The sequence below is a fragment of the Antechinus flavipes genome, chromosome 1, assembly GCF_016432865.1.
Source record: "Antechinus flavipes isolate AdamAnt ecotype Samford, QLD, Australia chromosome 1, AdamAnt_v2, whole genome shotgun sequence".
NCBI lineage: Eukaryota > Metazoa > Chordata > Mammalia > Dasyuromorphia > Dasyuridae > Antechinus > Antechinus flavipes.
The window spans coordinates 451,119,266-451,144,371 of NC_067398.1; the positions used below are offsets into that span (position 1 = coordinate 451,119,266).

Below are 25,106 nucleotides of genomic sequence, written 5' to 3' on the forward strand. Positions count from 1 at the left end.
AAACCATCCGGGTCCAGTGGCCAGATATCTATCAAGATAACTGGAAATGACTCTGGATACAGTGGGAAACTTGGCTATTTTTAAGCTAAGGTCTTTAACAGGTCTCAGCGTGACTGAAGCAATGCCCATTCAGTGATGCAGGTTAGATAAGAAATGAGGCAAAGAATGGCCTTTTTTACTTACTTAAAAAAATAAATAAATAATTCCAGGAGAGGAAGATCCTCAGGATTTCTGTTCAAAACAGAAACATTTGTTATTTACACTCACTCTAAAGAATCAGAGCCCAAACAATGACCAGGATTGGGCTGGTTCCTATTGTTGGCCAATAAATGAGAGTCGGAGTGCTTTCAATTTAAAGCATGATCCTTAAAACAGAAATCTAGACTGTAAACCCCAAGATATTTTAAAAGATTTCAACAATGAAAATTTATATTATTTTGGCCAGAGCACTCATATGTAAAGATATTCCCTATATGAACAGAGGAAAAGAAGGAAAAGATAAAAGTAAGGAAGGGAACAAGGAGAAGGGAGGAAGGGAGGAAGAAAGGAAGGGAGGAAGGGAAGGAGGGAAGAAAAGAGAGAGGAAGGAAGGGAGGGAGGGAAGGAGGAAGGAAGAAGGAAGGGAGGGAAGAGGAAGAAAAGAAGGAAGGGAGGAAGAAGGAAGGAAGGAAGGAAGGAAGGAAGGAAGGAAGGAAGGAAGGAAGGAAGGAAGGAAGGAAGGAAGGAAGGAAGGAAGGAAGGAAGGAAGGAAGGAAGGAAGGAAGGAAGGGAGGAAGGAAGGGAAAGAGAGAGGGAGGAAGGGAGGAAGGGAGGAAGGGAAGAAAAAGGAACATTGCCTGATAGTTACTAATTCTCACAATCACTAATATTGTCATGCATTTTCTTGAAGAGGGACAGGTTGTCTGCCATATCCCATCCCCATCTTCCTTTTCACTGTAAAAGCTTTCTTGCTCCTTTCATGTGAGAAAATTTATTCCATTCTACCTCTCCCTTCCCCCTTCTCCTAGTATCCCTCTTTCTCACCCTTTAATTTTATTTTTTAAATATCACCCCATCATAATCAATTCATTTGTATTCTCTATGTATACTGCTTCTAACAGTCCAAATAATCGGCCATACTCAGGTGTTACCTCATCCAAGAAGCTGTTCCCATGCTCCCAAATGCCCTATAACACTTGCCAAGATATTAGGAGGCACCTCGTTCTCCAGAGCTAAGCTTACAGTCAGGAAAGATCTGAGTTCAAATATGACGTCAGATATTAGCTGTGTGACCCTGAGCAAATTATTTAATCCTATCTGCCTCTGTTTCCTCATCTATAAAATGAACTGGGAAAAAAAATGGCAAATCACTCCAGTTGGACACAATTGAAATAACTGGCCACAACAACATGCTCAAAACTCCCAGAAAGTAGTTTGTGTCCTGGGAAAACAAAGTGGAATTTTATTTGTTGTATATAATTACAAAAACACACATATTCTCATTACTTCACAATTATTATCTTCACTCACTATGAAATGCAAATTCTTACAGTAAACAATTCAAAAGATAAATTATCAATTTCTGTAAACACTTTTGTTGGAAATTTCTTCCAGGATGAGACCAACAGGGTGGATGATGACTTGCTGACTTATCTTTAATGGCCTTGGATAGACAATTGTTTCTACCACACTTCTCAGTAAGAAGCCCCTTCTAAGTGCTATTACATCCTCATAACCTTAAAGTGAAACAAAGCATGGTTAATTCCCCTCACTTGGAACTCCTGAAAACCCTGAAACACAAACTATTCAAACACATCCCAGAAATGGATAAATGAACATAGTTATTGCATTAGGAAATGTCTTATTCTACAGGCTCTTGGTGCTGTCCCTGCATCTATTTCATCAAATATTTCTTTTTCTTTATTTCTGCTGGGATGAAATGAAGTGTAATAAATAATAAGAAAAAAAATTCCAGTCAGAAGAGTTACAACTATGATAATGGTGATAACTCTAAAGAAGTCTTGATGCTCATCAGGTGGCGGGCAGAACCAAAACATAACCAAAATCCCCAATGTGAACAGCACCCTCATGACATAATAAGCAGACATAGAGAATTTTGTATTTTCTCCCTTAACATTAAAAAACGTAAAAATCAGAACAAATCCAACAACTACTCTGTAAAAAATTTCCATACATTTGGAGGTACAAAATGAAGTTTGCTGTTTACAAGCCCATGTTATGCCTGACACCCAAAGGATAAATAGCTGAATTAAGCCCAATTTAACATTTCGCAGGATTAAAAGAGCAACACTGAGTATCCAAGATACAAATGTAAATAGCTTATACAGGAGATATGTTGATCTGGGACATAATCCACTGAGGAGTTTTTTATCAGGTAAAGATTTTCTTAGGGCGATGTGATAATCAACAGTTGACCAGGAAACAGCACAGCAAGAGACCACAATAGCAGCAACTAAAAAATAAAAATAAAACAAAACAAATTCTCATCATGGAAAAGTTATATTGTTAATTAATTTAACTAATATTATATTGAGTGCCTACTATGTGCAAGACACTATACTGGACCCTGCAAAGGATACAAGAATAAACAAGGTAGATGCTGTTTCTGCTCACAAAGAACTTGTGATCCTTGAGGCAAGTAGGTACAGTAAGTTCAAAACTGGCCACTAGTTGTGTGACCCTGGGCAAAACTCTCTCAATTTATCTGCCACAGTTTCCTCAACTGTAGAATGAGAAGAAAAATAATATCATCTAACTCCTATGGTTGTTGTGAAGATCAAATGAGATAATATTTGTAAAGTGCTTAGTACAATGCTTGGCACAGTAAACATTTAATAAAATCTGTGTTTCCTTCCCTTGTATGGAGATATCGGAATTGTACGGTTTCTTCTTAAAGTATTTAGTACTACTAAATTGTTCTCATTTCATTACACACACACAAAAAAAAAGGTACATAAAATTACTTATTTACAATTCATTGATTTCCATTAGATATAATTTTCTTGAACACAGTCATCTAAATGAAGAATTCTTTGGGAATATTATGGAACCGTCTGCCAGTCTGGTCAAAACTAAAGACTCTCTTCTCAAAGTCATTTTTTAACCCCATAAGACAAAATACATAGCATTGCTAAGAGAACTATATGAAAATATAATTATAAAATATTCTAAAAATAAGTTGATAGACTCCAAGTTAAGAACCATAATTTAGGTACACTATCTTTAACCTCAGCATCATTTTTGATTGTTTCTTTCCCCACTTGTTCAATCAGTTGTTAGAACAGTTAGAACTGTCAGTTGTCGTCCTCAATGCTCTCACATTCATCCCCCTCATTTAGGCCCTCATTTTCTCACCTAGACAATAAAAAAAATTCTTTGATACTTGATGGATCTGTGATTTCATCAGTGGGGGGGAATTTATTCTCACTCCCTCTATTAATCTAGGTTGAACCTAACTCGTTCTCTCTCATGTATACAATTCTTATTCATGTCTTTCCATCCAATGGGATATTGTTTCTTTTATTAATATAGGTGTATCAATGTACTATGTAAGCTTATTCATCTGCTATCTCTAAATCTCACTACATGAACAACACATCTCCTTTTCTGATTATACTTATTCTTTGTTTTTTCTTATTTGTGAAATAAGACTGTTCGACTGGCCAACCTCTAAAGAACTCTCTATCTATAACTGATAATTTTTTTCATGTCACTCACATTCAAGGCATCATTAGCAAGATACTGCAACCTACTTAATACCACCAGGTAGTTTTCCTTCAGCTACATGTAATTTTTGATTCCTTTAAGATCATGGTGGTTCCATGACTCATAGCTAGACGGCACCACTGGGAGAATATTAGTAGGAACTTTTACAAGAACAAAGAACTTAGAATCATTGGAAGCACTGTATAATTCAGAAATGTGATGTTGCTTCTCATTCATCTGTGTCCTCATGAGGACTATATTAGTTTTTCATCTGTGTTTTTTTTCCATTGCAGATGGTTAGAGTAATCTCTTGTGGCTTTCACTGAAGAGGCTTTGTAATATTCCAATACAATGCTATCTCTACATCACAACAACTAGAAACTTTTGCTGCCTAAATAAAATTCTTTTGGACTACCTGTCATCTAGGGGACGGGGTGGGAGGAAGGAGGAGAAAAGTTGGAACACAAGGTTTTGCAAGGGTCAATGTTGAAAAATTACCCATACGTATGTTTTGTAAATAAGAAAAGAAACAAATATCCCCTTCCCCCCAAAAAAATTCTTCTTTTATTTGGGAAGAATTTCCCGTGACAATGACACTTTTGATGAGTATACGCCCTTCCTTTTATTTCACCCCTTCAAGTACTCAATGGATTCCTGAACAGAATTAATTCCATAGTCCAGATAAGAACCACAATTCACATTTATCCAAATGGCACTTTTAGGTTTACATAGTGCTTTCCTCTCACCAATTCTGTGTGATGGGAAGTACAAGCATTAGGGTGTCCATTTTGTATAAATGGCAAAATCTTAGTGGCAAAAAAAGGATAAAGGGGGGGAAATCTAGAAAAATATCTATAGTTTTTGGAAGAAACTGGAAGAAAAACAAGAAGGAAACACAAAGGAAAAAAAGGGACAGATCCATCAGTATTTTTATAAAAATAATTTACTATGAGATTTTTAAGGAAAAGGTTTATTTTTGCCTTTCTTTGTATTCCCAGGACTTAGCTCAATGTCTATAAGTTGCAAAGCAAAATAAATGCTTGTTGACAATTTAAATAAGAAGGCAGCAGACCAGATTAAATTGGAATTACACTTTCCCAGACTACTCTCTAATTTAAAATCCATCTTTTTCAATACCAATACTCTCCTGATTCTACTTGGCTAAAATTAATGGAATTCTTCATTCTCGACAGAATCAAAATTACATGTGACCTAAAGAGGAAAGGAAAGATAAATAGTAGATATAAGAAAACCACAGATGGTGCCTTGAACACAACTAAGAAGAATATTATATATTGTGAAAATGATATTGAGAAGATGGTACATAAGATGGAAAAGTAAATAGATTGAGCACATGCCCATAGCAAAAAAAAAAAAATAATAATATGCACACATTAAACATTATTTCCCTTGTATCCACAGAAAGCCTCCAGACATAGGAAAGATCATAATAGATAAAGCTCTCTATGAATGATACGTAGAATACAGATAAGAATTTTAGGGTGAGACAACATAGGTGGCTTATGATCTGTCCCCAAATCAATGAGTCATTGAAGCATTTCAACAGTAAAGATGAGAAAATAGGCTCAGAAATTTTCATTGAGTTGCCCAATGTTATACACTGAAGCAAGTGTGTGGAGCTCAACTGGGACTTAACTGACTCATCACCTAGTGTTCTTTTCATTATGTCACTCTTTATTAATATCTCCTCATTTTCTACTTCTTTACCAAGCACAAACATGGTAGAACAATACTGATTTAGTCTAAAGTCATTTGTAAAATCTTAAAAAATTCCCCAAAAGATAAATGTTCAAAGAATATAATCTTCAAAAGATTTGCAAAATATAAATAATCATATATATGCTATAAATGCTATAAATCACTAATAGTAAGAAATAAGCAAATTAAAACATCTCAACTTTCACCTCACTCCATACAAAGTGACAAAAAAGACATAAGAAAAGCAGCCATACCTTGAAGCCATGAGAAATACACACATAACTAGTAGAAATAACACACGTAATGAGTGATCTTCTCTGGATTTCAATTTGTAATTTTATTTTAAAAAGTGACTAAAAGATCTATATCCTTTAACCCATACCCATCAATCTCACTACTGAAAATACTCCAAAAAGATGACAGAAAAAAGGCTATGTATACCCAAATATTCATAGCAACATTATTTGTGATAGCAAAAAACTGGGAACAAAATGGGTACTCTCAATTGGGGAATGGCTAGTATGTTAAAGTATTTGAGTACATATAAATGTAACTTATTATTATTGAGCTACATGGCATTATAACTATGAGTAATTCCAAGAAATATGGAAAAGTTTATATGAATTATTTGTATGAAATAAGCAGCACTGAGAAAATAATACATATAATTCTATCAATGTAAATTAAAAGAGCATCAGGATATAGTGAAATTCTGAATACTGGGGTAGGGGAGGAGAGGGAAGAGTGAAGATTTTGGAGAAAAAATAATGAAACAAACCTCCACAGAAAGTAGGGACCACTAAGCCAGAATATTGTATATACTATCAGAAAAGAAGTCTATAGAAAATGTTTTTGTTTGATTTTCCTTGTCATAAGGTAGGGTTCATAGTAAATGACTTCAATATAAACAGCTAAAAGCACTAATTAAAAATGAGACAGAAAATAAAAATAACAGAGGACAGTAGAAGATTATGGTTAGTTACCACCTCATAAAACAGAAAAACAGTGAGGGCAAAACAAATTTAAAGAAAAATTCAGTTATACAAATCCATTTTGCAGACACTTAAGGATGAAATTAGATGGACTACAAATGGTGGGTGGGGGAGAAAATGAAAAAGATCTGCAAATTAACTGTTTTTCAACAAACTTTTGACCATCAAAGCAGTGGAGCCATCATGTTTAAGCCTTTAATATTATAGTATCAAAATGTGCTTATAAAAGAGATAGAAATGGCATTAAAGGAAAGAAAAATGGAAAAAGAAAATATATTAGATTAAATATACATAAAGACAACCTATGTTAGAACTATTTAATAGAGAAGAATACACCAAAAGAGTGGGAAAATTCTCAGATCTTGTGTCTAAGAGAACATCAACAATTACTAAGCTATAAGTCTACTTTTCTATATATACAAAATCTTTATGCTAATATATACATATGGGGAACATCCTTTATAAAGAAATTGGAAGGGAAAAAGCAACATTTATAAGCAATATTGTACAGTAAAACATATCTTTATCATTTTATGACTAACTACAAATGTAGAGAATAAAAATCTTACTATACATATTTATTTGTTCATCTAAAAAAATCTTTTGACTCAATAGATTAAAACACCACCTTAAAGGTTCTCTTCCAATAGTGTCTTCTGTGCATAATTAAAATTATTATTCTTTGAAAGAACAACAAAGGAAACATGTTTGCAACAACTATGATCATTAAAATCAGGTGGGGAACAAAACTAAAGTATATTGTTCCCCACTGTCATGGAGAAAAGCATTTCCTATATGGTAAGGTCCTCCAGATGCTTCTAGGTTTATATGATCTTGAATTGGTTGTATCAAACATTGCAAAATTGCAAAGCCTCCTGGAACAGATTTATAACAACTCAAAAAGTTTGATCTAACTACCCACACAGGAAAAAAAAGGAGATTAAGAATGTCTACTGCCAAGTCCAGGGGAATGACTTTTACTATAATGATCCTAAAAAGCTTATCCATCAGTAAAAGATATCTTACCCTGTCACTGAAAGTAAACATATTGGGCCAGAAATTTAAAATCGGATGTGGGGAGCAAATTGGAGTGCCTTTAGCATGTTACAAAACTTTTTTAATGATCTCAAACTTCTTCTTAAAACTAAGATTCATATTTTCAATATCTATATTCTATCAGTATTATTATATGGTTTTAAGTCAAGGAACAGTACAAGTCAAAGAATTAAAAGCCAATGTCACTCAGAGATAAGTGGAAAGGTGCATGGTAGATGTGCACTGAATACACAAAACAAAAAAGAAATTATGAAGAATCCGAGTAAAGGATGTCATCAAAAATGTGTGTTCAAAAAAAAGGCAGTGATATATAGCAATAGCAAGGAATTACAAATACACTGCCCAAATACTCCTATCACTATTCATAGAAAGCATAGTGGGAAAAACCCCGTCTAAACTTACAGGAGGACACGGACAAGCACTACAAATAATGAATGGGCTTGAGAAGTTCTTCTCAACATCACTGAAGAAAATGTCCATATTGATGAGATAACAGGTTCATCTAACAGTGAGTAACAGATATCTACATTATCTACCTCATGGTAATTCTGTAAAGTTTTAAGAGAAAAATCTGTAGAAGACTGAGCACTTCAACTGAAGATGAATAAGAAGTATTGAGTTCATTTGTGCCATTTTTTTAAGAGTTTGAAGGAAATCATATGAATCAAAGATATTATAAACACATAAAATTCCAACAGTATTTTAGGTTATCACCACGTTTACTTTATATACCTGGACATTTCTGCCCTTCATACTATGGGAAAATCTATTCATTAATTAATTCCTCTGTATCAGATGTAATACCCTACTAGTCACAGTCAAAATGACTTCTTGCTCTAGGCTACAACCCTCAATATCTTCTTTTAAGGCTCAATTAAATGGCACCTCCTAGAGGAAGTCTTTAATGATCTTTCCAGGTTTTAGCACTTTCTTTCTTTAGCTATCCTTGTACTATAAATCTAAATGAGATAATATATGTAAAATATTTTTAAAATCTTAAAGTGTTATATAAACCCTAGCTATCATCATTATTATTTTTATTTGCATATACATTATTTTCTTATTGGGGGTTTATTGAGGAAATGTTTCATTTTTTGGATTTTAATCCCCAAGAACAAGCAAAATGCTCCAGACATAGTAAATACTGAATTAATGAGAACACAATCCTGCAAAAAAACACAAATATCACTGGATTCTTAGCAATTAAATAAAGATTTATCCAGATACTATGGAACATTCAGAAACATTTAAGAGTTCTTGACTTTGGACCCACACTTAACACCACATACCAAGATAAGATCAAAATGGGTCCATGACCTAGGCATAAAGAACGAGATTATAAATAAATTAGAGGAACATAGGATAGTTTATCTCTCAGACTTGTGGAGGAGGAAGAAATTTGTGACCAAAGATGAACTAGAGACTATTACCGATCACAAAATAGAAAATTTTGATTATATCAAATTAAAAAGCCTTTGCACAAACAAAACTAATGCAAACAAGATTAGAAGGGAAACAACAAACTGGGAAAACATCTTCACAGTTAAAGGTTCTGATAAAGGCCTCATTTCCAAAATATATAGAGAACTGACCCTATTTATAAGAAATCAAGCCATTCTCCAATTGATAAATGGTCAAAGGATATGAACAGACAATTTTCAGATGATGGAATTGAAACCATTACCACTCATATGAAAGAATGTTCCAAATCATTATTGATCAGAGAAATGCAAATTAAGACAACTCTGAGATACCACTACACACCTGTCAGATTGGCTAAGATGACAGGAAAAAATAATGATGAATGTTGGAGGGGATGCGGGAAAACTGGGACACTGATGCATTGTTGGTGGGGTTGTGAACGAATCCAACCATTCTGAAGAGCAATATGGAATTATGCCCAAAAAGTTATCAAAATGTGCATACCCCTGGATCAAGTAGTGTTACTTCTGGGCTTATATCCCAAAGAAATACTAAAGAAGGGAAAGGGACTTGTATGTGCCAAAATGTTTGTGGCAGCCCTGTTTGTAGTGGCTAGAAACTGGAAAATGAATGGATGCCCATCAATTGGAGAATGGCTGGGTAAATTGTGGTATATGAACATTATGGAATATTATTGTTCTGTAAGAAATGACCAGCAGGATGAATACAGAGAGGCTTGGAGAGACTTACATGAACGGATGCTAAGTGAAATGAGCAGAACCAGGAGATCATTATACACTTCGACAACGATATTGTATGAGGATGTATTCTGATGGAAGTGGATTTCTTTGACAAAGAGACCTAACTGAGTTTCAATGGATAAATGATGGACAGAAACAGCTACACCCAAAGAAAGAACACTGGGAAACGAATATGAACTATTTGCATTTTTGATTTTCTTCCCGAGTTATTTTTACCTTCTGAATCCAATTCTCCCTGTGCAACAAGAGAACTGTTTGGTTCTGCAAACATATATTGTATCTAGGATATACTGCAATATATCTAACATATATAGGACTGCTTGCCATCTAGGGGAGGGGGTGGAGGGAGGGAGGGGAAAAATCGAAACATAAGCGAGTGCAAGGGATAATGTTGTAAAAAATTACCCTGGCATGGATTCTGTCAATGTAAAGTTATTATTAAATAAAATAAAATTTTTTAAAAAAGAGTTCTTGACTTTATTAGTATTACAGACCTCTTTGACATTATAAGGAAGTCAATGGACTCCTCAGAATAATGATTTTAAATAAATAAAATAAAATATATGGGATTGCAAAGGAAATTAATTATATTGAAAAGCAGCTATAAAAATATTTTTAAAACAAACACACAGACTCAGAATGAAGAAACCAAATTTAGCCTGTGAACTTTACACTTTCAACTCCTGATTTACAAAACTGGCAATTGGATACAAAACAATCCAGTCTTGGGTCATCAGTTCAAAGCACCAAGGGGAAGATACAGTTATAGATACCAGATAGGCCCACTTCATCATCCTACTCTTAATTTCATTGGGACTTAAGGAAACTAAATACTAAAACAGGTTTGGAAAACACACTAGATAATGCTGCACATCAAAGACACTGTTGGAATACATTTTAATTTAACAGATATTAGTAAGAATAGTTAGCATTTACATAGTGCTGTAAGTTTTACCATGAACTTCATGTACATATGTTAACTTCTGGGATGTATGTGACTTGCCTGGGACCACGCAGTCTATGTCTTAAGTTAGGATTCAAACCAGATCTTCCTCATGCCCAGTGCAGCTAGACTCTTCAGCTGCCCTTGCCTGCTGCCCTATCCAGCTGCCCTCACTTATACTGCTTTGTATTCAGTACTCCCACCACTGTTATACTAATTACATTTCTTTAAAATCAAACATTTTAGGAATGTGTACAAATATGACAAAGAAAATGCTGTATGCAATCAGGGAGTTCTATAAGAAGCATACATCCTCTACGGTGACCAGAAAAGCTTACCCTGACTGAAGTCAGCTTTATTAGATTCCATCAGGACATAAAGTTGAATCATGAGCTGTGGAGAGGCCTCCAGGTATATTTCAAATAACCGGAGCATGCTCAGGTCAGCTACTTCACTTAACACTTTTTGATATGGGACAGCTGGTTCTTCTCTACTGGGAATGGATAAGTCCACTGGGTCTTGTGCCAAGGTAGGCCCACCAGAGAGATCATCTGAATTGCTGCTTTGGAAAGCCAAACAGAATCCCTTTCTCAAAGCAAACCAATACCTGTAAATACACAAATATGAAGCCTGAGAGGTAAAAAGCCAAACTAAGGGATTAATTCAACAACAAAAAAGACCTCTACAGAAAATACGGTGTCTCTACAACTACTACAAAAAATGCACAGAAGAAATGAAGCAAGAGATAAAAAATGAAATTATAGAGTTTGGGAGGGAAAAAGTGAAAAGAAAATAAATAGCTTAAAAGAAATGGTAGAAAAATGTGCTTAAGGATACATTGAAACTGAAACATGAAAGGGCACACTCTTCAGCTAAATTTCTTGAGAAGAATATATGCAATAAATTCCTCCATTTCCTTTCCTCTCATTCTTCTTAACGTACTACATTCTGGCTTCCAACATCACTATTAAACCAAAATTGCTCTCTCCAAAGTTACCTAGAATCTCTTAACTGCCAAATCAAATGGCCTTTACTCAGTCCTTCTCTGAAGCCAGTGATATTGTTGATCACTCTCTTTTCCTTAATACTCTTCCCTCTCAGTTTTTTGGGACATCACTTTCTCCTGGTTCTCCTCCCACCTATCAGAGCATTCCTTCCCAGTCTCCATTGCTAGATTTTCATTCAAGTCACTGCCTAGTGGTATCAGAAGTATCTTAAAAGGCTTTGTCCTGGTTTCTCTTCTCTTCTTTCTCTCTCTAGATTCTTTGGCTTGTTTTTCCCATTAGTGCTCATTGATTTATTTATCACCTCTATGCTAATGATTCTCAAAACTATTTATCCAGTACTAATCTTTCTGCTGACCTCCAGTCTATCAGATATCCCAAACCAGACAGCATCTTAAATTCAACATGTCCAAAACTTAATCCATTATCTTTTCTTAAAAACTCTCCCCTCTTCCAAACGATTACTGTGGAGGGTAGCACCATCCTCCTTGTCAGTCAGATGCACAACTTAAAGGTTATCCTTGACTCCTCACTCTCTCTCACTGGCCCCCACTGCTGCTCTGTATCCAATCTGTTGCCAAGTCCTGTAATCTGCACGTTTAAAACATCTCTATATACTCCCTTCTCTCCTCTGACGCTGCAACCACCCTGGTGCTGCCCTGCTTAACCTTATTCCTACACTACTGTAATAGCCTGCTGCTTGGTCTCCCTGCCATAAGTCTGTCCCCACTTGAGTCCATCTTCTATTCAGCTATCAAAGTTATCTTTTTAAAACATGAGTTTGATTGTACCTCCTCAATAAATTCTAGGAGCTCCACATCACTTCTAGAATCAAATATAAAATCCTCCATTACTCAAAACCCTTCATAATCTGCCTTCATCTTTCAAGTCTTCTTACACCTTCCACCCTACCACAATGGTTTTCCATCCAATGACACTGGCCTTCTTGTTCCATGAACAAGAGATTCCATCTTATGACTATAAGCATTTTCATTGGCTGTCCCCCATTCTTAGAAGGCTCTTCCTTTTTCTCTACCTCCTAGCTTCCTTCAAAATCATGTTCTACAGGAAATCTTTCCTAATCCCTCTTAATTCTAGTTCCTTCTTTCTGTTAATTATATTTCCAATTTATCCTATAACATAGCTTCTCCATAAATAGTTTTTGAATGCTGTCTCCCTTATTAGAATCTAAACTCTTTCAGAACAGTGACTGTCTTTTAATTCTCTTTGCATCATTAGAGCTTAACACAATACCTGGCATGTAGTAGGTATTTAATAAATGTTTACTGAGCGGCTGACTGGTAGAACTGTAAATTGATCTAACAACTGTGGAAAGCAATTTGAATTATACCCAAAGTTACTAAACTGTGTGTGCTTTTTAACACAGAATGCTTATACCCTAAAAACATCAAGGAAAGAAAGAGAAGATCTCTATGTACAAAAGTATTTATAGCAGCTGTTTTTGTTATAACAAAGAAATTGAAAATCTGTGCCAATTTGGGAATGGATAAACAAATTATGGTATGGAACAGCATATCACTATGCCATAAAAAATAATGAAAGGCACAGATTTCAAGAAACCTGGGAAGCTTTGTATAAATTGATACAGAATGAAATGAGCAGAACTAGGAGAAATATTTATATAATAGTTATATGATAGACTACAACATCATTAAAAAAAAAACAACTTTGAAAGCTTTAAGAACTCTAATCTAAGCAATAAACAAATACAACTCCAGACAACTAATGATCCAACATGTCTCCTACCTCTGGTAAACTGGTGATGATAAGATATATCCTTACACATTATCTATAAAACACACATTCATTTCTTTCAACGTATTTGTTTCTCTTATTTTCCATATTGTTACAAATAAGGGTTTTATTTGCATGGGGGGGAGTGAAAGGGAAAGTTATAGGATAAGGTAGTATGATACAAAAACAAGAAAAAACAGAACTTACAAAACATTTAAAATACATAGAAAATAAAACAGTTCATAGGGAGACAGACAAGTAAGGTAATAATATTGATGTTACCACATTAAAAATAAACTACAATAACTTCAATTTCATACATGGCCTTTGTTTTTGAAAATGTTTCAATTTGTTGTTGATTTTCTAATTCATGGTAATTTTTTTTTTCTTAAGAGGCAGAAGATTTTAAGGAAAATAGGTTATGGCAAGCTGCTAAGCTAAGTTACTTGTAGTAAACTATCAAATTAGTATAATGCTCTAGCTTAGACAATAACATAATATTTGGTAAAGTATTTCAATAGCTGAAGAGATGCAGGGTAGGCAAGAGTAAGATGAGAAAGCTTCAGGATTGGCTGAATAGCTACATTTAAAGAGTATTTATTAATGACTCAATGTCATTTTCTTCGGTTCATTGAAGTGAGTACTTTAGCAGTCTGCTCAACTCAAACCCATTTGACATTCATGACTGGGAGAAAGGAATATATGGCACACTTATCTTATGTGCAAATGATATGTGTTGAGGGGTATTCAACTCAAGCCTGTAATCTATTGGGACATTAGTCCAGGTGTAATGTTTTGAAATGAGATCTCTATAATTGATTCAATGATTAATAAAAGGAAGCTTACTTAGTAACTTTCAAAGGCTATTTATTTTACAAGACCAGTCTTAACACTTATCTTGGATAGAAGTTTCCACTCATTTCCTTATGTGGTGACTCCTATGGTCTTAGAATATCTGTTAAATATAAAAGACTGAGGGAGATTCAGCTTGAGCCTTAGCCCCATGGAATTAACTTCCAGAGACAGCTTTGTTGCCTGTTAGAAAAAAACTAGCTTGACATGCTTAGGTAAAGGGGCTAGAATACTGTTCTCATCACAACAAGAAACTAGGAAGGACAATCAATAAAAATTCAATAAGTACCACTATGTGCCAGTTACTCAACTAAATGCTGAGGATCCCCCCCGCAAAAAAAAAAAAAAAAAAAAAAGGCAAAAGAAAATCCTGCCCATAAAGTGGTTACAGTGAATAAAGGAGATAACACGCAAATTGAAGCAAGTTATGTACAGGATAGATAGAAAATAATTAACAAACAGAAGGATAACACTAAAATTAATAGGGATACAAACACACTGGACTAAAAAATATGGATCTAAAAAGATTTTGATACACTACACTTGCAGTGGTTCTCAAAGTGTGGTGAAGTGAATCCTGGAGGGTCTGTGAAATCCTTTCAGAGGGTCTACAAATACAAAATTAGTTTTTTTTCTATTTATGATAAATATCTATTATGTAACCCATATAAACAAAAACTTTTTGGACATATTCTCAATAGTTGTTAATACCATAAAGATACTGAGAAAAAGAGTTTGAGAACCACTGTGCTAGAGTCTAATAAATTGAAATTCATGAGGAACAATGGGTTAGGTGCACGAAATTGATAGCACAAGTAGGAAATGTGGGCTGGTAGCAGTTTGCATGAAAAAGACTTGGGGCTTTAGTGAATGCTCTGTATGAACCAAGAGGATGATAGGGCAATTAAAAAATGCTAATGTAATCTTGTATTCAATAAAAATGCACAGAATCCAAGAATAAAAGAATTACAATCCCTTAGTATCCTGTTCTAGTCAGACCACAATTAAATATTATATTCAGCTTTAGATGTCATAGTTTAAGAAGGCTACACAGGTGACTACACAGAAGAGAACAATCATGTTGGGGTTGGTCCTTGAATCCAAGCCAAATGAGAATCAAAGAAGGAAGTGGGAATACTGGGGGGAAAAAGGTTGAGAAAGGTATGATAGCTATGGGCATTACTTTAGCATTACACTTACTTTGTTTGATGTTGGAGGTGAGGAAAGAAGGAAAAGAGCATTTACTAGGCATCTACTACATGCAAGCACTATACTAAAAGCTTTACAAGTAATGATTGCAAACTGCAAAGAGAAATTTGGTTATGATATCAGAAAAAATCTCTGAATGAGCTGCTAATAAAACCATGAGATTGTGACAGACAAGAAAGAATTGTCAGGATCACAATCCTTTCTACTTTGAACAACAGAGAGCCAAGATTGGATTGGTAGGAAAGTGGCCATCAAAAGGGGGAAGAAATAAGCATTTATTAAGTTCTAGACATTGCTTTAAGCTCTTTACAAACATTATGTCATTTGATCCCCACAATAATCCTGAAAGGCACGTGCTATTATCACCATTTTACAGTTGAGGAAACTGAAGCAGATAGAAGTTAAGTGACCTGCCTAGTGTCACACATTTGAGTGTGAGGACACATTTCAACTCCGATATTCCTACTATACCTTTCATACTGCAATATGGGGTATACTTATATGTCCAGTAACACTGGAAATACATATATCTTTTATATAATTTATGTAAAATTGATATTATGTATAAAGTTAAATATCTATAGTACAAATTAATACTTTATTATAAATACAAATAAAATAAATCTGATATAATTATAAATAAAATTCTATAAAAGTTCTATATCTTTTATATTTACATGCTTTATACCTTTGGTACCAATGGCTGATCATTCATGATTTACATCTCATATTCCTTCTTTTCAAATGTTGTAAACTTCATGCTTTTAAAGGGGTATTCAATCTCAGTATAGTAATGGGTATATATATTTATAAGTTTCTTGGGTAACATTTATAAGGTAAGAAAATATGAAAATCTCCCTTTGTAACATCGGAAGTTTCTAAGATAGGAATTACACAAATATTTTCTTAATCCAGCTAGTCTGAACTCCAGTTTGTGGACTTTTATCTTTACCTATTTCTGTATTCTCTAGCTTAAATGAATAAGCAGTAAGATACTTGGGCTATATTTGGAGAGCACCTGGAATGGTCAAAGCACAATGTGGCATAGAGAACAGAGAATTACACCTCTTTTCTCCAGTTTGATTGGTTCCAGTTAATTTGCAATTTCAACTAGCAATAGTGTTTCTAAACAAAACACTGTATGACTTAGGCTAAGATGCCCTAAAAGAAATTATTTATTCATTAGGCATCTTAGAAATTTTTTCCCAGAAGAAGACATAGAACCATGAAGGTGGAAAGGATATTTTGGACTAAGACAGCATTTTTAAATGACCTTTTTTAGGTCAGTGTTTGCTGCCCTGCACTTTCCTATTGTGGCATAAATATGTAAGGAAACAACACTGAAAGACTTCAGATTTCTGATTAATACAATTGATCACATTTGGAGCACTATACTGTGAAGCAACAACACTCTATCTCCTAACTCCATGAATTTTCATTGGCTGTCTTCATGTGCATTTCCTGGCTTCCCTACTTTCCTTCAAGTTTCAGCTAAAATCCCACCTTCTACTTCTCTACAAAAAGTCTTTCTCCATCCTTCTTAATCTTAATTTCTTCTACAGAAGTTGTGATCCAAGAAAAAAAATTTTTGGTAAGCCCCTTTAAAGATTAATGCTTTTTGATAATAATAAAAAAAATTCTGTGGTTTCTTTTCTCTTGCTTTATTATATTTAACTTGGAAAAGCTCAAAAGTGGAGATAGTTTCAGTATCTGTCATGGTGCGCTGATAATTCTGTCTTCAGAGAGTCTGAAACTGAAGTTGCTTTTTAGGGAAAAAAAAAGAAAAAAAAAATCCCCTGATAATTTCCCTGAAATTTATACCATGGAGCCATGCTCCCCAACTGGGGTGTGCTTCAGGCTAACCTGGTCCACTATCTCAGTTCAATCTCATAGATTCTGAAAGGGATGTGTCAAACTACTCCCCTGTGGCCCCAATTACCATTTTTCTTAACCAAAGTGCTCTTCCTTGACCATCACTCTCATATGTGCATAGTTTTCCCAAATTAAAACATATATGCCAAGAGCAGAACTGTCTTTGCTTTTATTCTATTCATAATGCTTATCATGCACTTAATTTTTATTTTTCTCTGAGTCATCTAATATAAAAGCAAAAAACTTTAAAATGGACACATCTCTACTTATTGGAGTACATTTTTATTTTTATTTTATTTTTATATGCTTTTACACTACAGATGATCCTATTTTCTATTAAATGTTTACTGACTCCTTTTTAACATTTTGGGTTATCTTTGATGTAAATTTCTCCCTCAACTCTCATATTAAAGCTGTCACCAATTTATGTTAGTTCTGCCTTTGCAGCATCTTTTATATCTGCCTCCTCTTCTTACCTTACAACAGATTATCATTACTGCTTGCATGGACTATTGCAATAGGTCATGCATCCCTTCCTTAGTCCAATTATTTCTCTGTACCTCTGCTAGAATAAACTTTCTGAAGTATAGATCCATCCAAATTATGCCCTGACTCAAAATGCTTTAGTGGCTATTCTATTTCCTAGCCTTAATCATTGATTGGGCATTGCCTCATTCAAGCTAATTGTTAGAGATCTTAGCTTTAAAAGGCCAAGGTCTCTTACTACATCCAGGGCCATCTCCAGTTGTCTTGATTTATATCTTGTCAATGGACCCAGATGGTTCTGGAAGGGAAAGTGAGGCAGGTGACCTTGCAGTCCTCCCTCACTTAAATCCAATTTACCTGCATGTCATGGCACCAATTCCTAATGTCATAGTCATCTTCATGAACAAAGGACAAAGAACAATAACATTGCCTACTGAGTAGATTGCAAATTCCTGTGTCTGGCATCCAAGGACCACAATAGTCTGGTACTACTACCCTGCCACTCCAGCTTTATTTCTTACTCTTCTCCTAAATTCTATGTTGCAGTCAACATATTGGCTAAATATGTACTCTCAATATTCTCTGCATCTTAAAAAGGTAGGAAGGTAGGAAGCTACTTCTGTATGTGGGTTCACTTTTGATAATACCTAAGATGATCTTCCTTCTCTGCTTCTTAATAAACTTTTAAAGATAAATTGAAATATCATCTGCACCATAAAGCCTTCCCTAATCTTCAGTGCTTCCTTCAATAAATACCAGAAAAAAACTCAAAAAAATAACTCCTAGGGCATTGGACCTAGAATCAGAAAGTTCAAATTTACACTATTATGTATTGACCTCTGCCTCTGTTTCCTCATCTGTAAAAGGAGGGTAATAATAGCACTTATCTCCCAAGATTATTGTAAAGATCAACTGAGATAATTTTTGTAAAATACTTTGCAACTCTTAAAGCAGCTGTTTTATTCTATTGAAAGAGAGAGCATGCATATATAAAAGTATATATAGGATGAACATATAGGGCCTTTATTAAATGCTCACTATATATAGAAGGCAGCCAAGTTGTGCTGTGGGTAGAAAGCTGGACCTAGAGTCAGGAAGACTCATCTTCCCCAGTTCAAATCCAGCCTCAAACTTACTAGCTATTTGACTCAAGGTTCACTTAATCCTGTTTGCCTCTATTTCCTCATCTGTAAAAATGACCAGGGGAAAGAAATGGCAAACCACTCCAAAGAAAACCTAAATGGGAAAAACCTTCTCAAGAAGGTGAAACTTAGAGCTGAAACTTAAATGAAATCAGGAAATTCAAAAAGCAATCAATAAATGCCAAAAAATTAAATGAAAGGTAGTTAGAAAGGGAGGGCACAAGGGAAACTGGTGAATGCTTCATGTAAAAAGATGATGTTTAAGTAACATTTTGAAGGAAAAAAAGGGGTTCATTGAGGTGGAGATGAGAAGGGAATGTATCTCAATCACAGAAGATGACCAGCACAAAGGAAATGGAATTATACATTTGAGAAAAAGAGAAGACAGTCTGGCTGGAGTATAGAATGCAGGAAGGGGAAATGGGAATGACAAGGCTGGAAGGCTAGATTGGAGTCACATTATAAAAGGCTTTAAAAGCCAAATTAAGTAATTAATTTTTATCCTTAAAAAAATCAGGGAGTTTCAGGGAGAGAACTAAAATAAATAAGGGGGTAACCTGATCAGACCTACTCTTAAAATCCTTTTGGCCGCTGGGGGGACTTGCTCCTCAGGCTCCACTCCTGGCTATCAGAACTTCGTGCCAGCCCTAGTCATTCCCTCTGATTGGTCAGTTTCTCCCAGAACCTCCATTTTAAGCAAAATGCTCAGGCAGGTCATGTTCATTGCTTCATTCCTCTCTGGGGTCTGCCCCAGACTCTGAAGGCTTCTCTTTCCTCCTCTTGGGCACCTCCTCCCAACCCTCCTTCACCTTCTTTGTATATGCTGTTTTCCTCATTAGAAAGTGTAAGTTCCTTGAGATCATGGACTTTCTCTCTGCTTGCTCTTGTATTCTCATAACTTAGTAGAAGGCCTGGCACATAGTATAAATTTAAAAATTGCTTACTGACTTGACTTACTTTGACAATTCATGGAAGATTATTGCAGTAATGCAATTTGACTTGTGACAAGGGCCTGAACTAAGATGGAAAGTAACTAAGATGAGAAAAATAAGAGTGATGCTGAAGAGGTTTGGCAATCAATATAGAACAAGAGAGTAAGGGGTCAAGGATAACTGTACAAATCTGAGAGACTCTGTAAGAAATAGAAAAGTTTGCAAGAATAGCAGATTTGGGAGAAAACAGAACAAGTTCTACATTAGACATGTTGAGTCTGAAATGTCTCCAGGACGAGCAGACTGAAATACTGAATAGGCAGCTGGAGGTACAAGAGTGAAATTCAGGGCAGAGTCTGGAACCAGATATCTAGCTGTGAATCATCTGAATAGTAATGATTATTAAAGCCATAGGAACTGGTCAAATAAGCAAGAGTTAGAATGCTGAGAGAGAAAAAGGTCTAGGACAAACCCTTGAGCATGATATGGGCGATGAGTCAGCAAAGGAGGCTGAGGAGGAATGGTGAGACAGGCCAGAGAACCAGGAGAGTGGTGATGTGAAATCCCAGAGAGGAAACAGAATCCAGGAGGAGAGGGTGATCAACATCAACTACTATAGGTTACTCATCTTCTTAGATTTTGCATTTATTGTAAGAGAATAAACTCCTTAGTAAATAATGTCATTATCATGACTGAAACATACCTTAAAAATTATCTAATTAAACTTCCATTTTAGATAAGAAAACTGTCTTCAAAATAGTGGCCTATTTACCAGATTAATACAAAAGGCAGACAATATTTATAGCTCAAGTGAAAGATGTTCTAATTTCATTTCAGGAAAAAGCTACAGAACAGAAATAACTTTTAACTTATCATACTAAAAATTTACCTACATCCAAACATAAAATGAATTTTATAAATTTACCTTGAAAATTCTGTAGCTACCCCATTGTGTTAAATTAGCTCTAGCTACATGGAATGAATGACCTTTGTACATCATGCAAATAGTGGACACATTTGAATGCTTGTCTACTTTAGTAAGATATGAGCCAAAAACTTCAATCAGGTTTGAATAAAAGGGGGAAAGTTTGTTAATAATTAAAAATTTAAACTTACCTTGTAAAAATTCCTCCCTGAAAACAATGAATTAGAAGACTGCAACTCAACTCTTTCTGACCCGTTTTCTGAAAATCTTCTTTGTACCACATAAAACTAAAACACTGGACCACCCCTGCTGCAATGAGCACAAAGCTCATTGTTAAAATACCAAAAACATATTGTCCTTCATAGAAAAAATTCACAGACACCCAGATATCAACTATTAAATCAGCCACATAGATTAGATAACCAAGAACTAACATCAGAAAATTCCATTTTGTAAATCGCATTATGAGACACTATAATTTTTGACTACCTGATTCCTATTATTTCATATAGTTTTTTAAAATGTGAACAATTAACATCAATGCGTTCTCTACTATAGTACTGAATTTTAACTTCTATTGACCCAAGTCATAAGAAAATTAATGAGACTATAATCTTTTCTAAAGAACTAATGTTAGGAAGCTAGATGTGGAGGTGGAACATTCAATTGTCTGTTTCAAAATAATCATGATATCGGTCCTTTGTCCCAAAAGACTGCACCTAAAGAAGGAAAAAGAAGAGAAAGTTCATGAGATTCTTGAACATGATATCCGGATATCAGCAATATAAATATATTTAAATATATTTAAAAGTATTGTACATATAACCTATGTCATGTTGCTTGCTGTTTTGGTGAGGTAAGGAAGGAAGGGAGAAAAAATCTGGCATTACAGCTCCAGAGATGGAAGGGACCTCAAAGACCATCTAGTTCAGACTTGACTAGCCCATGTGACTCTCCAGTACAGTATGAACTTGAGTAAAATGTAACTGGAGAAATATTTAACAAAAAATAAAAATAACATAAATATGTGGAATGGTAATATGTTGTTTTCCAAGTTAATATGCAGCCACAAGGATCCCTATATAAAGTAGTCTAAAGGAATTAGATCTAAAAAATGTGGTGGACATTAGAACAGCAAGATTTGTCAGTAAAATTAGATTATTAGATATTGCCGTAAGAGTGAGAAGTCCAGGATAACCCTACCATAATAAGACTATACTTTAGTTTTTCAAGGATTCCCGGTCATATCTTATGGAACCTACTTTACTGTGGGACAGTTTCAAAACATATGATAATTTGTGAACCCTCTTGATTCAATTCAATCTTTCAGACTTCTTGGTGAGGTAGATTATATTGGGTTTGACTATACTTTATAGATGAGGAAGCTGCTTCACAGAAAAGTTACCCAGCTCTACTATTCACTCAGACACCACTACAGTTGCGGTCTTCATTGCTTTTAGTCTAGACAATTAAATGGTTTCCCTGCCCAGTCTCTCTCCTCTGTAATCCATACTCCATACAGCTAGCAAAGTGATTTTCTTTATCAACCCCACTAGATCCTTATTCCCTCTAAGATAAAATGTAAAGCACTACTTTGGCTTTTAAAGCTCTTAATAAATGGACCGCTCTTAATATATGGACTCCCTGACATATTTCTGGCTTTCTTATGCACTGCTCCTTTTCCTGGAATCTATAGACAATTCAATTGTCCTCTCTGTTTCTAATGTTCATTGACATCCTCCTCCCATCGTTCCCACCAGCTGTTTGCTATGCTTAGAATGCATTTGCTCCTCTAAGAATTCCTAACTCCCTTTAAGAGATAGCTCCAAAAATAATTTTTAAAAAAATTTTTTTAAAAGATAATTAATACCTTTCCTGGATAGCAGCAAGGTTTCTGGAGCCTTCCCTTACCAACTATCTTACATTTCACTATCTTTAAATTTGTATGTATTATATATATTTGTAATGTATATACTTGCATATGTATCGTGGGCCATCATCAGTTGTCTTAATCTATGTCTTGTCACCAGACTCTGATGAATGGAGAACAGATCTGCCTCACTTAAATCCAAATCACTCAGAAGTCAAGACATTGTACTATCATCCTTGTACACCCTTGTACTAACAATGGTCCTCTTTGAAAATGAAGGATCAACAACAAACTTATGGATGTATACATTATCTCACCAGATAAGCTGTTATTTGGAAAAGCCTGGGAAGACTTACATGAACTGATGCTCCGTGATGGGAGAAGAACCAGGAGAACATTGTACACAGTAACAGCAAGATTATGTGATCAACTATGATAGCTCTTCTTAGCAATGTGGCAATCTAAGACAATTTCAATAGATATGGAATGGAAAATGCCATCCACACTCAGGGATAGCTATGGAGACTGAATGTGTATTAAACCACAGTATTTTCACCTTTTTTGTTTTTGTTTTTGTTTGCCTTTTCTTTCTCATGGATTTTTTTTCCCTTTTGGTCTGATTTTTCTTGCACCACATAATAAACATAGGAAATATATTTAAACGTATTATACATGTAACCTATGTCATATTGCTTGCTGTTTTGGTGAGGTAAGGAAGGTAGAAAAAATCTGGAACACAAAATCTTACAAAAATGAATTTTGAAAACTCTCTTCACATGTTTTTAGAAAAATAAAATATTACTGAGAAAAAGAGAAAAAAAGTAAAAAATAAACTAGAACCCAAGACAATTTCAATAGACTCTGAATAGAAAATGTCATCTGCATCCAGAAAAAGGAAATAAAAAGACTGAATGTAAATCAATACATGCTATGTTCACTTTTTTTTTTCTGTTTTTTTTTTCTCATAGTTTTTTTTTTTTTCCTTTTGTTCTGATTTTTCTCTTCCAACACAATTACAAAAGCAATGTATATAAAAATAAATAAATAACAGGTTCTAAGACTGTTGAGAGCAGGAATTATTTCATTTATGTCTTTTGTATCTCAGTGCCAAACACCTAGCAGGTCCTCAATAAAAACTTGTTGACTGACTGGGAGGAATCACGGAAGCCATCTCCACCATTATATCCGGGATATGCCCTAATGTTGGAATGAAAATGTGACTCCTTTTATACATCAAAAAAGATAAAACCACCTTTCTAATAAAAAAGAAACAACTATTCTTCTAAAAATTTTTAAAGTGGAAACATAATTTTAATAGTGGCTTCTAGAATATAGGAAATGAGCAAACATATTAGTTTGTAGATCTGAGGATGAGGAAGAGAGTGTGGGTTGTTTTTCTACCCCAAGGGGAACAATATAGAGCAAATACTTTTTCAGAAGGAAATAGATCTTCAAACCATTCAACTTGACACAGCAAAAAAAAAAAAAAAAAAAACATTTACCTCTAATTTCTTATCTCATTTAAATTTTATAAACTGAAACAAATCTTCAAGAAAGTACAATAAATATAAAGCTAATGTTTCTAAATACACTTGAATTCAACATGTATATTATGTAACTATAATTTTTTTTATCCAGTTGTGACTGAAGTCTGCCAAGTATTTCTTTTGACCTCTGTACCCATAAAAAGACTTTCCATTGCATGAACCTCACAGGAAAGATGGTAGCCACTCTGAATGAGAAATAGCTTTTAAGAAAGTGAAGAGTAATTTCTTAGAAACTATAGGGGAAATTGCAGCATTGGCAGAATACCAAAGTAAACTAATCTAATATGATGACTCTTAGGTTTCTAATTCAGTTTCACAGAAAGTAATTATCTGATTGGAAATAAACTAATACACAAAGTTAATATGGTTGCTCTTTTTAGAACTGCCATTGAAACATGTGATCACTATGAAGCTGTGTAACTTAGTGAGAGGTACTAGCAATTGAGTTCTAATCTTTATACTAAGGAAATAATTCCAATGTATAGTTAAGAAAAATACACTCAATTATCAAATTCTGCAGCATAAGAGCTTTCAGAGAATCTTAATGACACATCATTTCTACTATGGTACAATACTGAATAGATAATAGAATCAGTCAGACTGACTTATGGCTCCCAGCCAAAACAAATCACCTTTGCACACAGAACACAGTCCATCTGAGATAATGCAACTTCTGCTTTATTAAAAAAAAAAAAAAATTTACCAGGATCTTCACTAGTTCAACACATTTTTTAAACCATAAAAAGTACAAAAGTAGACTTACCTGTCACAAATGTAATATCATTACAAATCCTCTTTTAATTCAGAAATTCTTCAGAAAAAAGTCATCGTTGGCCACATTTGATTTTCTATGAATTTAAAGCAGTTATAATTAGAGTATATAAGCCTTTAAGATCAAATACTAAAATGAAACT

General features: G+C 34.5%; 1 protein-coding gene across 1 annotated transcript; it reads right to left on the reverse strand.

Annotated features, from left to right (window-relative positions):
• Positions 1–1,389: 1,389 nt before the first annotated feature.
• On the reverse strand, positions 1,390–25,086 carry XKR9 (XK related 9). The gene is made up of 4 exons (XM_051970058.1): positions 24,956–25,086; positions 20,967–21,494; positions 10,937–11,205; positions 1,390–2,452 (listed from the first exon to the last, which is right to left on the reverse strand). The coding sequence occupies exons 2-4, from the start codon at positions 21,236–21,238 to the stop codon at positions 1,821–1,823; spliced, it is 1,173 nt and encodes a 390-aa protein (XP_051826018.1). The 5' UTR covers positions 21,239–21,494; positions 24,956–25,086; the 3' UTR covers positions 1,390–1,820.
• Positions 25,087–25,106: the final 20 nt, after the last annotated feature.